General features: G+C 34.1%; 1 protein-coding gene across 10 annotated transcripts in view; it reads right to left on the minus strand.

Moving 5' to 3' along the window:
• The window catches only part of ZNF280D (zinc finger protein 280D), a 102,562-nt gene that overhangs the window by 60,542 nt on the left and 24,445 nt on the right, over positions 1 to 17,575 (minus strand). For 5 of the 10 annotated variants that reach the window (XM_054531543.2, XM_054531547.1, XM_054531550.2 and 2 more), the window contains 5 exons: positions 16,268 to 16,311; positions 13,149 to 13,295; positions 10,191 to 10,256; positions 9,951 to 10,090; positions 2,644 to 2,761 (listed from right to left, as the gene is read on the minus strand). In XM_054531543.2, coding sequence (XP_054387518.2) covers positions 2,644 to 2,761; positions 9,951 to 10,090; positions 10,191 to 10,256; positions 13,149 to 13,295; positions 16,268 to 16,311 — 515 coding nt within the window. Of the gene's footprint in view, positions 1 to 2,643; positions 2,762 to 9,950; positions 10,091 to 10,190; positions 10,257 to 13,148; positions 13,296 to 16,086; positions 16,156 to 16,267; positions 16,312 to 17,575 lie in introns of all 10 variants that reach the window. The other 5 variants (XM_054531544.2, XM_024232657.3, XM_063716670.1 and 2 more) reach the window with 2 other exon arrangements.

Below are 17,575 nucleotides of genomic sequence, written 5' to 3' on the forward strand. Positions count from 1 at the left end.
AAAAAAAAAAAAAACAAAGGACACATAATGGAAGTAGTAAGCATAATGATTTTCACACATAATGGAAGTAGTAAGTATAATGATTTTCACACTATGTTCCCCAGAAATTAATGGGTTTGTTTTAGAGAATATATTGAGCATGTCTAAGAGAGAAACTCTTTTTTGTTTTATTTATTTAAATTTTGCATAAAATTTTTATATAAGGATTTCATTCCTAAAAATACTTCCCCATTTGAAAACCATTTTGTTAAGGCTAAAGGATTTTAGTTTTATTTAACGCATTCTCAAGAGAAATGAGGATATTCAGGCTATACCAAGGCTCGGAAAAGTTTTTTTTTTTAAATAACATTCAACTGTACTTTGTAAAAGAGATTCTAAAACTGTACATCGTATTTTAATCCTCACAATTGTACATTAAAAGTAGAAATGGTAAGGTAACTATATTAGAATTATTCCAGGTTTTTAAGTCAGACAAGATAAGTTCAAATCCACACCTTGTCACTCTCTAGTTATGTATTCTTAGCTTAATTTCTCTAAGCCTGTTTCCTTTTTTATAAAATAAGTTATAAATTTACAGAGCTGCTTTAAGGACCAAATAAGATAATGTACTTAAGGCACCCAACAAAACATCTGGTACACAGAAAGCACTCAGTAATAAATTACAGATATTATCATTACTAACAAAATATTTTATATTTAACTTACCTCAGAGGGGAAAAATATAATAATAGATTAACGTGTCAGCTTTTTAATAAGAGCAAACATTACAGCAAAATAAGAGTATTATACTATTTGGCTTCTCTGTTTCATCCTTTTCAGATAACATAAAAATGATTTTTTTCCATCTTCAAAATACTCGATTACTGATAGATATACTGTAGGTACATGGGAAAAATTCTGTATAATCACATTCACATTCTTGTGAGATGTTTAAGTTACCTGAAAAACCAATGAATGCTGGAATTCTGAATTAAGCATCTGATTATATAGGAGGCTGGACAGTAGAAACAGACTGCTTTAAGAACTTTTAAAACAAGAAATCTCAAGGTTAAATAAAATCACTCTGTATGTGTTTTAAATTTTGATGCTTTAACTTATTTCTGTGTTGTGTTTGGCTTGTGCTGCTCCCTACCCTCAACAGCTCTCTCTCTGCTGGTAAAAATCCTATTCTCATTCAAGATTTAGCTCAAATTCAGTTTTCTCCAAACCCCCATAATCTCCCTAGATGGTAGTCTGTTAATCATGTTACTGAACATGTGGCAGATATCATTCATAATTATCATTCAGAATAACTGTGTTGTCAAGTCTTTTAAAGCTTATAATGTATTCTCACATTTCACTTGGATTTGGACATTAAAAAATCCCTAAGTAGAGCAAGAATTAAAGTTACATGTCCAAATGAATGGTTCCAGATGTGAAGAATGAATGCATTCTACAAGAAAAATTAAAATCTCCCTTTTAACAATATGAGAAAACCAAAGTGCTTAGGTAACTTAACAGAGACTACAAAAATCTAAAGAACAGAGGATCAAATCATCCCACTTACTGCTCAGGCTAAAGTCCCACTCACTGAAGTAGAACACTTATACAGAAAGAATAGGAGTCATTATTTCTCTTTATTCCCAAGAAGTTTCAAGAATTTAGACTTTTCCTATGAATAAAGTCTACATGCTTCATGAAACCAGACTTAAGACAACTATTTTTTTCTCCCTGTTTCTTTTGGTTCTTACCTATTTCACAAACCAGATTGTTACTAAATATGTAAGTGACACCCAGAGAGGTGAATAACAAATCAAGTATTAAAAAAAAGGAAAAACAGTTTAAGTTTATAATAAAAGTATTACTATTAAAAAAAAAACTGGGAGAGGGTTTGGTAAATTCTCCGCATTGATTTGTTAGTAAATCTAAAAATTCCAAAAAATCATGTATACGTACGTCTGTTTAGTCAAATATTTGGATGCAAATTGCTAAGATACAGAGTAACTACCTTGATTACAGGGAATTTTCAATTAGATACAATTATTTTATAGTACACTAATTTATTTTAGATTAATGAAGAACTTTGTTACAGTATACAATCAAAGAACTTTAAATGTTCCTCAACAGGGAAAGTTCACTAATCCTTCAATGTACATTTAATGAGTACTTACTATGTACAAATCACTATTTATTGTTGGCAGTTTATAATAGCACTTTATAATCATATTGAACTATCACGCTGAAACAATTAGAATAGAAAGACATTAAACTAATTAAGAAATCAACTATAACCCTATATTTTTCACACTAGTATCCATAGAAACTAATTAATACTTTTTTAAACAGAGTATTTAGGCTACCTGAGAAGTTCTCTAACTCACAGAAATTATTTTAATATTTCTCAGCTATGGTTAGCTCCAAGTGAGAATGAGTTCAAAGTTGGTTAGCTTACTTAATAGGAAGAAATAAAATATTCTGTCATTAAATAGGATTTTACAGAAAATTACCCACGAAAGGTATTCAAGAACTACTAGTGACGTTCAACCTTACAATATATAAAAAACTTCACACAAGGGTAGGGGCTTCAAAACAGAAAGTCAATCTCATATGCATATTCATCAAGTTTCTTTCTATAATCTTTATGAAAAAAATACTAAAACCAACCTGCCATAGAAAGTGTTGGTCCCCCTTGGTAATGTGATAATCTTGTATCCTGGGTCAAGTCAAATAGTAACTCTGATGACTTATTAGACACAACTCGTGATGAGTTTGTTATATAACCCTGTCAAATAGTTCAAAGGAAAAATAATACATTTATTCAAGTTATAATTATTTCAATATAATTATATATTATGTAATTTTATATAATTATATAAGAATTTTATTTCATAGACATTTATAAAAGTAAACTTAATTGTATGCCCAATATTCTAAGGAAACCCTTTGATAACTCAATTATTAGTAAGTTAAAAACACAAAGATAATTGCTACTTTGCCAAAATTATCATCTACTGAAACTGAAAGCAAGCTATTACTTAGAGCTGGTTTACTGCTGACTAGAAAACTAAAATGGAGGGCATATTCTTAGTCCAACTTCTTCAAGGTAAAAGAAACATAAATCAACTTATAGATCAGTAAGATTGATACACTTTAGATGACTTCTAAAGATTCAGTATCCCCATTAAAGGGCAAATAATAGAACTTAGCAAAATCTTTGGGCAAAAGCAAGGAGAAAAATAAAAACCATATTTACATGACTAAAAAAATTAAAAGCTTCTACACCTCTAAAAACCTCACATCTGAGATATCAGGGCAAACAAATGGAATCAATCTGCAGTACTGTGCATCAGTGTTAAGGATGAATATATCACATAATATGAATTTTGAAATCATCTTTATTGGAGAAATGTATAAGCTATGCGTCAGAAAGAGAAAAAATGGGCCCCACGCACTTTCCATCATCCCATAGAAAGCCATGCTAGGCCAGGAATCTTCCGTCTTATCAGGCAAATATGAAAGCAAACCAGTCAGCAGAGTGAACAAATAAGAATGCCAGGCAGACAGGGTTTAGAACAGAAGTTGTTTATGGGAATAACTGGGGCCAGCTGTCCTGCTCCCGGAGGCCTCGGGACTCAAAGGAAGTTTTAGCCCTTCCATCAGCAGAAAGGGTGGTCCAAACTAAAAGGAAGATCTTAAGAAGAGAGGAGTGAAAAGTATGAGATGAATGATAATGGGGTCAAGTATAAAGCAGTATAAAGTTATAATATATATGAGCATACATATATGGTGTACATAATTATGAAAAATATGGTCAATATAACTTAGGGACATACACTCCAATATTATTATACATTAAATATAATCACACACACACACACACACACACACACACACACACACACACAATTATACTCCAATACTATTAATACTTCTAAAAGATACTCATTGTGGATGGTAAGCTCTCAGAGTGACTTTTGGACCATTCTACATGTCATAATACATAACAAGCAGATTAACAATGATTAAAAATTAAAGGAAAAAAAGACTATCACTTTAGGAAAAATATGGGCAAAGGACATAAACTGAGAGAATTCAGAAGTCAAATACTAATGAACAACACATACGAAATACCTTTTTTCCAAATTACTAGCCAAAGAAATGCAAATAAAAACAACAGCAACATTTAACTAATGAATTGGCATGTTACCATAATATCTACTACAAAATAAATTAATTAGCCACTACTCTTAAAAGTGTCAAGTTCATGGAAGACAAAGAAAGAATGAACAACTAGAAAAGACGAGGAGATTAGAAAGAAATAACTGCAAGGTAGGATCCTGAATAGGATACTGGGCAGGAAAAAGAACATTAATGGGAAAACTGATGAAATTCCAGTAAGGTCTATAGTTGGGTTAATGTTAATTACCCAGTTGTGATAAGATGTTAACATAAATGGAAACTGGGTAAGGGGTTTATGGGAGCTGTTTGTACTATTTTTTCTGTGTCTAATATTAGTTTGAATTAAAAAGCAATGATAACATTCATTATTGGCAAAGTGGAGCTTATATTTTAGTATAATTTTTCTGCATAAAAGCTTTGGCAGTAGCTAGTGAAGGCTTTAAAAGGTTCACTTCCTTTGTGTGTGTGTGAAATGGAGTTTCACTTTTGTTGCCCAGGCTGGAGTGCAATGGCCTGATCTCCGCTCACTGCAACCTCTGCCTCCTGGGTTCAACTGATTCTCCTGTCTCAGCCTCCTGAGTAGCTGGGACTACAGGTTCATGCCACCACACCCAGCTAATTTTCGTATTTTTAGTAGAGACAGGGTTTCATCATATTGGTCAGGCTGGTCTTGAACTTCTGACCTCAGGTGATACACCTGCCTTGGCCTCCCAAAGTGCTGGGATTACAGGGGTGAGCCACTGTGCCCAGCCGGTTCACCCCCTTTTATCTAATTATTCCATTTTTAAGAATTTATGGTAATGAAATAAAAATGTTTAAGGGAAAATTAGTTATAACAGAAAAACAATTATAACCTGTATGTCTAACAATGGAGAAATGATTAAACTGATAAACTATTGTGCAAAAATTAACTTTTTTTTTTTTTTTTTTTTTTGAGACAGAGTCTCACTCTGTCACCAGGCTGGAGTGCAGTGGTGTGATCTTGGCTCACTGCAACCTCCACCTCCTGGGTTCAAGCAATTCTCCTACCTCAGCCTCCCGAGTAGCCGGGACTACAGGTGCACGCCACCATGCCCAGCTAATTTTCGTATTTTTAGTAGAGACAGGGTTTCACCATGTTGGCCAGGATGGTCTACATCTCTTGACCTCGTGATCTGCCCACTTCAGCCTCCCAAAGTGCTGGGATTACAGGTGTGAGGCACTGCACCCGGCCAAATTAACATTTTTTTAGGAAATGTTCCAAGTAGAATGTTCAGTGAAAAAAGAGAAATATGTATTTGCAAATACTATAGGGTCCTGATACACTCTTCTCACTTTTCTAAACTCTGTCCCCAAATACATATTACCTCATAAAAGAAACATAAAAGTTTTATTATTATAAATTAAGGAATATTCAAGTTTTAAGAATTTTGCTTTATTACTAACTTTTCTATTGACACAGGTTTGTTAAAAAGTTACGGAAACAAGCTATTGATGTAACTCAAACTAATCCTAGAATTTGAGGCCTAATAGGCAGATGTAGGCATTTGGGCCTCAACACGTAGTATTTTCTTTTTATAATGCCCTATGATTTAACAGTAATAAAACATAATCTTACTTCAAAGTAAACATTTTCTCCAAATATTTGTGAAAAAATGGAAAAGTTACTTCTGAGTTTCAAGTTACTCACCTTTCAAACTGAAATAATAATTACAATTGTTTGTTTTAAATGTACTTGCTCTTCATGGTACATGTATTATATCAAGCAGCTGTCACAACAATACTAATAAAGACCTAATATTATTCCCCATTTTATAAATAGGTAAACTAAGGTTAGGTGGGGTCGAGTAAGGCTCCCAGTACAGCCCCACTTGTTGCTGATGGAGCTGGAAATAGAATCCAGATCTGACTGATTACAAAGCCCATGCACTTAAGCTATATCACATTGACTTTCTGGGTGATAATAATATATCCCATCCCTGCCAATCCGAAAGCGATGTTGAGATATGACATTCCATGAAAAAGTAAAAACACACACACAAAATATGACGTAAAATAAAAAACTACTAATTATAGTTTATTAAAATGACTTCCAAAATTCAGAGAAAAGTCACTTAAACAGGATTCTCAATTCATTCCAGAATACTCCTCTGTCATTCTTTGACTGCACAGTAGAATCACACTTGAAGAGTTTTTAAGAAGCTATCATTTCTGGGTTCCACCCAGACCAACTGGCAAAACCTCTCATTTTTTAAAAGAACCCCAAGTACTGGGAACCATCAACTGAGGTGCTTTGATTTAAAAACTATGCCCAAAACATTCTGAGTCAGAAAAGAATCTAATTCCTAACTCTTATAACACCAAACGTACAAACTCTTGTTTTTATTTTTTTTTCCCCATCCTCGGTCAAATGTTGGAAAGATTTTTACCTAACAAACTACTAAATAATGTTTTCTTTTTCTATTTTTTTCCCTCAAATGCCAAACAGCTTATAATAAGCATAAAAGAAACCACTGAGTTAATTTGATTCCAACTAATAGCAAAGAATTTTTACATTCTGGGTACCCTTCCAGCTATACCTTCAGGAACACCTATTACTTTTTTTTGAGATGGAGTCTCACTCTGTCACCCAGGCTGGAGTGCAGTGGCAGGATCTTAGCTCACTGCAACCTCCACCTCCCAGGTTCAAGTGATTCTCCTGCCTCAGCCTCCCAAGTAGCTGGGATTACAGGCGCCCATCACCAGGCCCAGCTAACTTTTGTATTTTTAGTAGAGACGGGGTTTTGCCCTGTTGGCCAGGCTGGTCTCAAATTCCTGACCTCAGGTGATCCGCTCGCCTCGGCCTCCCAAAGTGCTGGGACTACAGGCGTGAGCCACCATGCACCAGCCACCTATTACATTTTTTAAAACATTAAAAATAGCCTGTGGAACCTTAGATGATTCAAGATAGAGACTCAGCAGTCTCCCTTATTGTTCTTATTATTTAAACAATATACATTTTTAGGAAAATTTACTACTATTTTTCTGAGACAGTGGTGCCCTAACTCTTTGGCTTCAGAATCATCTTATGCACTTTAAAATTGTTGAACCCAAAAAGACTTTTTGTTCACATTGGTTATATCTATCAATATTTTCCATATTAGAAATTAAAACAGAGAATATTTTATAATATTTATTTATTCATTTTAAAATAACAAACTCATTACAGATTAACATAAATAACATTTTAATGAAAAATGACTTGCAAACGCAAAAAAAAACTAGTGAAAAGTGGCATTGTTTCACATCTTTGCAAAGCTCTTAAATATCTAGCTTAATCAAAAATTGTTTTAGTCTCTTATCTGCTTCTGCCTTCGGTCTACTAGGACATGTTGTTTTGGTTGAGGAATATTATTAAATTCTGCCTCACAGGAATATATAACTGGAAAAGGGCGTGTTTTAATAGGGTTTTAATTAACTGTGGATATACTACTTTGATACTATACCAAAACTGAACAGTTGGTACTTTCTTAAAGGTTTGTTGCAGTGTGAAATCTGAAACCATATCCCAGAACACCCGTTCCATTAAAATCATTGGTCTATCTTAGCTTTTAAATGGATGTTTTACCCATGCACACTTTTGTAGTATATATACTAGCTATGTGGAAAACACTGGTTTCACTGAATTACACAGGTCTTCCAAATGGTGACATAGTTCATTACACAATATTTTAAAAATCATTATTTATGAACACCACCACCCATCAGAAAACTCTTAAAAGTATTCAAAAGCTGCCAAGATCATGGTGGCAAATGAGTTTTCCAAAATTCTAATTTCTGCTTAAAAGTTCAAATTTTACCATTGGTAAGAAATATTACTATCAATTACTTTTGCTGAAGTGACAGGATTGAGGAAATGTTTGCCAAACAATCAAGATTGACTAAGTGTGTGTGGCAGACAGATTCTAAAGTGGCCTCCATGTAAATGTCATTACCCATAATCCCCAGGTCCTGGTATCATGTCCTGTGTAATTCCCTCCCACTGAGTGTGGACAGGACCTCTGACTTGCTTTTAACCAATAGAATACAACAAAGGTGACAGGCTATATATGATTTTTGTGTACGTGATTATGTTACCTAAGACTGTCAGGGCATCTTGCTAAGGACTCACTCTCACCTGCTAGCTTTGAGGAAGCAAGCAGCCTTATTGGGAAGACCTACCTGGCAAGGAGCCAGCCAAAAGCCAACAAGATACTGAGATTCTCAGTCCAACAACTCTTAAGGAACTGAATGCTACCAACCACCATGTGAACTTGGAAGCAAATACTTCCCCAATAGAATTTCAGATGAAACTGCAACTTCAGGGACCACATCTTGAATGCAGCCTTGTGAGATCCTTAAGCAGAAAACCCACCTAAGCCATGACCTGATTCCTGACCCACAGAAATTGTGAGATCATGAGATAAAGAGTGTATGTTGTTTTAAGCTGTGTAAGTTTGTGGTAATATTGATTCACAGAAATAAATATCTAACACACCATGGTTTGTCAGTCATTCTTTCATGTAACAACAAAAAAAAATCAGGTAGTTTACCTCACAATTTAATCACACAAGTGCTTTTCCTCAAGACAACCATCATACTTCAGGACACAGAGGTACTTTATGCATACTACCCATGTCATCACACAGAATATTTTAAAAAACACACATTCAAGTGTAGAGAGTTAACAAAACTGATAACATTTTAATACTTCATCAGGGATTGGGTATTAACTGAGTAATACTCAGTTGAGTAATGTAGTTTACTGTGAGTGCATGGCAGGTGATTAATACAGAAACTACAAGTACACTTTGGTGGCACTACCTTGATTCACACTAAGGCACCAGCAGCTTATCCACCATTACTTTAGCATCACCAGTGCAAATGCCAACACAGTGGAAAAGGAAAACAGTCTTTGATTATAATGACAACACTGTTGACCCTCAAACCTCTGAAAGGGTCTTGGAGAACCCCAGGGGATTACAAACTACAGTCTGAGAACTGTTCAAGTAAGGCAATTTTTTCATGTCTAAAAAAGTGTACATTTATATACAACATATATGTATGTATGTGTGCATATACATATAAACTATGGGTTAGGTTGGATTGAAATCCCAGATCCATCAACTGCCAGCTTTGGGATCTTGAATAAATCTTTCAACCTCTATGAGCCTCAGTTTCCTCAACTAAAAATGAGGATAATAATAGTGTTTATTTCATGGGGATGTTTAAGAACTAAATGAAATGAATTTACCTACAGCATTTAACACAAAGCCTTACACATATTAACAGCTCAATGAATGTTAACTATTACCATTTTCTATTACTTTTTGTAACAAAAAAAGTGGGAGTTTTTTGTAATAGGAAAAAATGTTTGTTTTTTTTAACTAACTGAACTATGAAGGAATGTTTTCAGAATCAGAATCAGCTATGATGGTCACTTGACTGTTTTCCCAATTAAGAATACCTGGCCCCGTCTACAATCTTAAATATTTGTCATTATGCAATATTTATTGCTGATTATAATTTTATTCATATTTTGATAGCATAGTTTTCATTACTGTACCTATTTAGGCATACGGCCTGTTATTAACAGGTTGGGTAGTTAGCTCCTTCAGTTATTACTTGGGGTACTGCTTGAGCTAGCAAAAACATGGTGACATTTTCTGATGCTAACTGTGCTTCTACTGGATGACTACTTATGACAGTCCAGAATTGTAACTGGGTACTGTTGATATTGATAAACAACATCCAATGGATCCCTGAGCTGGCTGTATAGTTTTAGAAACACTTACAGGTTTAGAAAAAGGCTGAACAATAACAGAACTATCTGAAGATCTAGACTCAGGATGAAAATTTATTGGTGAGGCAGGCACTGGATTTGATGTTGGATTCGTGTAGTGTTGACTTGTAGGCTTGAATGCAGCAGTAATACCTGTATTTTAAAGTAACACAATATATTGAAATTATTTGTACATAATCAATTTTGTCAAAATACTTCACTTTAAAATTAAAATAGTATAATAATACTGTACCTCGACTGAGTGCACCATTCTTTAGTCCCCTTGAATATGAGCTGGGGTTAACTCTGTTCAAAATATCTATAAAAGATTATATTTATTTTAAAATTCATTGTTTGAATGAAATACCTATTAAGATAATAGAAATCATGAATTGAAAACATTTAAACAGATTCATGGACGGAGTATATAACTAATCACTGATTTAAGAATATAGTTCATTTTAAACACATACATCTTTATCTAATAAAAAAAGAAACAAGATAACCAGACTTTGTTTTACAGACTAAGAACAATCTTTCTCATTGTAACGCAAAATCCAAAAGCCAGAAGGGAATGACAAATCTGACTACAGGTGAGTCAAAACATTGTGCTTGCAAAGAAACATCACATAGTTAAGAAAAATTTTCCAAAAATATATTTATATATAACCTATAATTTAAATGTATATCTTTCTTTGCATGATGACAGGGCTGTTACATACAGTCAGGTTCCTATGATTCAAAATCAAATCCTTGCCCAACCTCTACACTTCATTCACTCCTCTAAAAGCCTTGAAGCTGCATTACAGAAAATCTCATTGGATTATCTACTATTAGTTTTGAGTTAAAAAAGAAAAACTATCAGAGATTGCAGACTAAAGTGAACCAATCGTTTATCATAGCATTTTATTAGTTAAGAGGTTTCAAATTCACCACTACACCAGAAGTCAATCTGAGCCTGCCATGACTTTCAGGATCAATTTAAAGTTCCTCATTCTCGCATGCATGTAAACTCTGTAACTTCTAGCTTATCAAATTATAGTTTGGAAGCATGAGGGTTTGCCTAAAATTGCTGGTTAGAAAAAGGTAAAAAGCACCAAAAAAAAACCAAAAACACCCACCAAATCTCATAAAAATTTCTTTTATCTTCCTCACAGTAGAAAGACACCAGATCCCATTAAGTAATTCTATAAAATAATGGTTCACACAGAAATATGGTTGTTTTCTGATAAGGTCAATGCAGTGCTCTGTAATTAAACACTACAGAAGTCTTATTAGAGAAAGATCTACTCAAAGAACTTGAAACTGTTTTCATTCAGAAATTCAGGATTAAATATTTACTCAAACCATGAAAGAGCTATTGCTGTAGTACTTTTTAGTGGGTGTAGTTTATGGATCACAAGTTTTTGCCCTCCTTTCTTGCAGTTTTATATAAACATTTAACTCATGTTCCATATGTTAACATATTTTATGGCTTACAAATAAAACAACAATAAAACCATTTAAATTATTCACCTTAACACTGTAGAAAAGAAATTCTGTTGTGGTCAATCCCCTTCTTGATGGAATTATTTTAAAACTAATGTACAATGTTCTACCTGAATACCATGAAGAGTCATCTACAATCAGTATAAATTCAACTTGAATCTTAACTGTCATGTTTTCAATAAGAGTTTGAATTTTGCAATATAATATTTCAGTATAAAACAATAATTAATAGAATATTATGTCCCACTATCACCAACGATGCCATCATGCCTAATTCATTTTATAATCCAAGTGGCACTACACTTAGCATTCCATGAGAGATGACCAATGTGCCACAGGAAACAGTATTGAAAATTCGATTGGTGAAATTACTCTCTCTCTGATAAAACTGAATAAAGGTGCCAATCCAAGTTTAGAGGTAAGCGAAGCAAGAACTAGGCTTTCTGAAAATTTTGGTCTCTTAATCACATTTTTAAGCACTACCATGGTAAGTAAACACACACACACACTAGTAAACTGGGTACATAAAATTCTTTGGTAAATTCTCCTGGCTTCAAACAAACAAGTAAATGAAATGGAAAAGAATCTATTTTCTCTTTCTCCCTGAAATTTGTACATTATTTCTCTGCACTGTCATACATTTTTGAGTGGACATTTTAACAAATGTCATCAGTATCTGCACGTTAATATTATAACAATGTCAAGCCCAATTCTCTAATTCAAAGCTAATAAGCCACAAAGGTACCAAGTTGTTCTGCCCAAAAGCCTTAAGGATTTAAATGTACTAAATGCTACATCATCCAAGTACAGTGGCTGTAGACAGCGCCATTCTCTTTCATGAATATAAAAAGAAGTTGCTGGAAGACGGATATGGTCAGAAGCTGCAGCTTCTATTGGTACACCGGCCAGAGTCTGTGCAATCATTCATCACCTATACATTTTGAAGCCATGTATAGATGACACTGCAGTGAGGACTAGATGTGAGAAGTCCCGTTTGAGACTAACAAAAACTCACTTCGTATATTCTGAAATTTTAAGCAAAGCATTCCAAATGTTTTATTTTCTCTTCTTCTGGGTTTGAGAAAAATAAAAAAGAATAAACAGATAAATATGTTACTTAAGGCTAAGTGCAGTGACTCACACCTGTAATTTTAGCACTTGGGGAGTCCGAGGCAGGTGGATCATTTGAGCTCAGGAGTTCGAGAGCAGCCTGGGCAGCATGGTGAGACCCTGTCTCTACAAAAAATACAAAAATTAGCCAGGCATGGTAACACACGCCTGTAGTCCCAGCTACTTGGGAAGCTGAGGTGGGAGGATCGCTTGAGCCAAGGAGGTTGAGGCTACGGTGAGCTGTGACTGCACCACTGCACTCCAGACTAGCGACAGAGTGAGACCCTGTCTCAAAATAAATAAATAAATAAATCACTTAACTCCATTAAAAATTATGATTTCTAATCTCAGAAGACCTCCAGGGTCACCAGCTAATCTCAGTCCATTTCTCTTTTCTGATATCTGATATTTAATCTCTTACCTCCTTCCTCAAGTCCCCAATCACATCCCCATCCTGAGTTTCAAGTTCTTACTGGTCTACCACCCAATCTCTGATACCTAACTCTTTACAGTGGAACATGAACATCAGGTACCTATTAAACAGTTCACAAGTTTTTCTATTAGAAATAATACCTTATAAAGCTTGGTTTCACTAAAATTAGTAAATGCTTACTTGAAATTGCTGGTTTTGAACTTGATATCTCTCCAACAAAGATTGGCTCATCATCATCGTCATCCTCAACTTCTTTTACTTTCTTCTGCCATGGTTCCAGCTCTTCTTCTTCACATTCCATAAACAGTTCTGCCATTTTTGAATTACCTAATTTTCAAAAGGAGAGAAGTAAACCTCATTTTTGAAAATAAAAACATTTTTGTAATACATAGCATTAAATTTAAGATGTACTTTAATAATCTTAATAGCAATTTCTGAATTGATATTTGTAGTCAGTATGTGGTAACAACAGTGAGAAATACAGAGCTTACTCTCTAAAATATTAAATAGTAAAATTTAGATAAACAGATAATCAATGACAGTGGTTATTTACCGTAGACAGAAAATTTGGAAGTCAAATTCAGTGAAAGTGAGTTTCAGTCATATACATAGAATATGATTATCTCTACAAAAAGATTATACCCATTGTCTTTTAAAAATGTATTCACAAAAGGCAGATAAACTAAGAATAATAGGCAACAGGTGGGAGATAAACTGGATAAACTAAACCATATTCAAGAATGCCAGGCAGGATGGGAGCAGTGGCTCACACCTGTAATCCCAGCACTTTGGGAAGCCGAGACAGACAGATTGCTCGAGGTCAGGACTTTGAGACCAGCCTGGCCAACACGGTGAATCCCCATCTCTACTAAAAATAGAAAAAAATTAGCCGGGCATGGTGGCCCGCATCTGTAATCCCAGCTCCTTGGGAGGCTGAGTCAGGAGAATCGCTTGAATCTAGGAGGTGGAGGTTGCAGTGAGCTGAGATCATGCCACTGCATTCCAGCCAGGGGTGACAGAGTGAGAGTATGTCTTTAAAAAAAAAAAAATGCCAGGCACAGAACACAGCAGGGAAGAGATGCTAGAATAGAATACGGAAAACTAATTAGGCTTATTCGATTAAGGGCAAAGTAGATATTTCTCACAGGAAGAATGTCACAAATCATTTCCCAGTCTAATGTTATAGTATCGTCCACCTACCAAAAAAAAAGGCCTTCCCATTTTCCTAAATGCCATCAATATCATGAAACTTTTTTCTCTAAACTGTACTACTTTACTAATTATACAGAGTTCTTCAAATCTAATAATTAAAAATACTAATTTTCATTGGCAAGTCATAACTTAGCATTTGTTTTTTAAATACTTGAAATACCAGCCTTATTGTGTGTCTCAGAGCGATTATTTATACCACTTCTTCTACCTAGAATATCTTTCCTTCTCAGCTTCACAATCTATATCACTCCAGTCTGGAGCAAAGAGAGCAGAGAGTTGATATCAAGTTGAATAATTCAAATCTTTACTCCACTGTTTCTAATCATATGACTCTAGAGAAGTTACTTGAACCTATTTTCCTCATCTATAACACAAGTATGATATCTACCTAATAGAAGTATTACATAGATTCAAGAAAATGCCACATAAAGCATCTAAAATCAAGTGGACACTCAACAAAATATTAACTCCCTGGCCCTCCTAACTCTTGGTTCAATTATAATTCTTCTTGTAAACCATTAGATTTTACTTTCCTTCAAAATCTGAACTACACTGATAATCAATATCATGCAATTCAAGATTTAACATATATGATCTCAAACTGCTATTTTTTCATGTGTCTTAATTTTATATGTCCAAGGTCATATAGGAATACATTTCCCCCTATACATTAGAGGGGCAGTAGGCACACATGGCATATAATAATCTATGGACTAGGCGAAGTCAGAAAATGCATAATTTTAAACAATTAGGGAGACTCGTTGTATAGTAATAACAAAAGTATCATTTATATCCAGTTGGTGTACGTATAGGCTGAACTGTGTTTTCTCAAAATTCATATGTTTAAGACCTAACCCTCACCACCATAGAATGTGACTATATTTGGAGATTGGGTCCTCAGAAGTAATTAAATTAAAATAAGGTTAGTAGGGTGGGCCCTAATCTAGTATGACTGGTGTCCTTAATAGAAGAGGAGATTAGGACACAGATACAAGCAGGAAAGGAGATCACATGAAGATGTAAGGAGAAGATGGAGGACAGGCACAGTGGCTCACACCTGTAATCACAACACTTTGGGAGGCTGACGCAGGTGGATCACCTGACGTCAGGAGTTCGATACCAGCCTGGCCAACATGGTGAAACCCAGTCTCTACTAAAAATAGAAAAAAAATTAGCCAGGCGTGGTGGCGAGTACCTGCAGTCCCAGCTACTCAGGAGGCTGAGGCGGGAGAATCACTTGAGCCCAGGAAGAGGAGGTTGCAATGAGCCGAGGCTGTGCCACTGCACTCCAGCCTGGGTGAGAGTGAGAATGTCTCAAAAAAAAAAAAAAAAAAGAGAAGATGGCCATCTACAAGTCAAGAAGAGAGGCCTCAAACCCTTCCCATATGGCCCCCAGAAGAAATCAATCCTATCAACACCTTAATCTTGGACTTCTAGCCTCAAGAATTATGAGAAAAATGTCCATTGTGTAAGCCACCCAGTCTGTGGTACTTTGTTATGGCAGCCCTAGCAAACTCATATAGTATACAAAGGTCTTCCTTGTTCTTTTTAACAGGGCACTGCCATTGTTAATATACCCAGGACATATTTTTGAGAAAAAAAAATTTTAATACATAATAGCTTTACAATTTTTTTAGAAATAGTTTATTTTTTGTCTATGTACAGAAGAAACATGTATGATTATATGTACCAAATTAGTAAAAGTAGTTTCTTCTGATAATGGGGGAAAACACTTTTATTTTACTTTTTTATTTATATTACTTGTTTTTATGTGAACATTTGTTACTTTAACAATTTTAAGCATTTTTGTTTTTTAAAAAATGTCTCCCAACTTTCATCCTTTCTCCTGAAGTAAAGTGATACGAAAGCCACACATACTAGTATTAGTTGTGGCAGCAACACTTACTTTTTGGTTGAAAAGGGTTGTCGCCCATCAAGCTGCAGAGATGACTTTCTGTAAATTGTCACCTAAGTACTGACACATGATATCAGTCAATTTAATGAGTCACTTTAAGTAACACCAAATATTGAAACATGAAACTTGGGATTCACAAATTATTGGATGTAAGGTTAACCTCTAAACTCACCATGTGACTCCAGACAAGGCAGCAAGTTATTTCTGTTTTCCTTCCTATAAAATAAAGATACCAACTATTAGGGTGGACTTCATTAAATTAGACGTATACATATTTAATCTTTTCTCCTATACAGAGGTCAATTATGTTTGATATATCTAATATACACATATATCAGATATAGTTCATATAGTTCATTTTACATAATTGGTTCATTCCTGAATAAACCCAAATTTAATAAATAAATGGTGATTATACTTGGCACTTAATACTTGAAGAAATGTGACGATTCGTAAATTACAAATAATTTTTAAAAGTATTTAGTAAAAATGAGTAAACACCTTACAATGTATTGTTTTTGGAAATCTAACTTTTCAAATGCTGAGTGACATTAATCTTTAACTGTTATCTTTTCTTTGTATTTCAGAAATACATGTAATTATTTCTGCAAGAAAACACAATTTTAAACAAATTTTAGTTTATATCTTTCTGGCTTTTTATCAACTGAAAGGGAACAGAAAATTCATTGGAAATATTTCATCATAGATTAATTCATTCAAAAAATAACTACTCATGGCCTTCTGTATGGAAGGGAATGTGCTAAGCTCAGGGGAAAACAAAAATGAGTAAGTCACATTCCTAGACTTCAGAAGTTTACAATCTAGTATGTCAATAATTTATTTGGCTTTAAAAATGCTGTTAGAATAAACATTTTTAAAAAAACTATTTGAATTGCTTTATTCAAACTGGGAATCTGTTTTTTGAATTTCCACGCACACGCAATAGCATAAATTTTACAAAATAAACAAGCTTTTATTAAACTGAGTTATAAAGCAAAAAACGTCAACAACTAAACAATGGAAATCTAAAACACTGGAATATATAACTAATTCAACCTTCACTTTCCTCTTTATCCTTACGCTGACAAAAGCAAGCTTTCCTACTTTTCAATTTCCAAATTATGTAAACTGAATTAGTACAAAGGAAAAATTATTACTTTAATTTCAGAAGTTATTGTTATTAATTCAGTTATTCTGAGTTACTATCACATAAGACTCTAGTGAATCTTGTGCTTAACTAAATATCCCCTAGTTCTAAAGTTGTACTATTAAAAATCTCTTTAACTCAATTTTTGAATAGCTGTAGCTTGTCCCACTAGCAACAGTATAATGCTTATTCCAGATAAATACATGATAATTCTTGCTTCATATTAAGGACTTATCAATACCAGGAACACAGAATATTTTTAAGATTCACAATTACATATCCTATGGACTCATACATAATGTTTTTAAGTGATCATATAAGTATCTATTGGCT

This window comes from Pongo abelii, chromosome 16 (assembly GCF_028885655.2).
Source record: "Pongo abelii isolate AG06213 chromosome 16, NHGRI_mPonAbe1-v2.0_pri, whole genome shotgun sequence".
NCBI lineage: Eukaryota > Metazoa > Chordata > Mammalia > Primates > Hominidae > Pongo > Pongo abelii.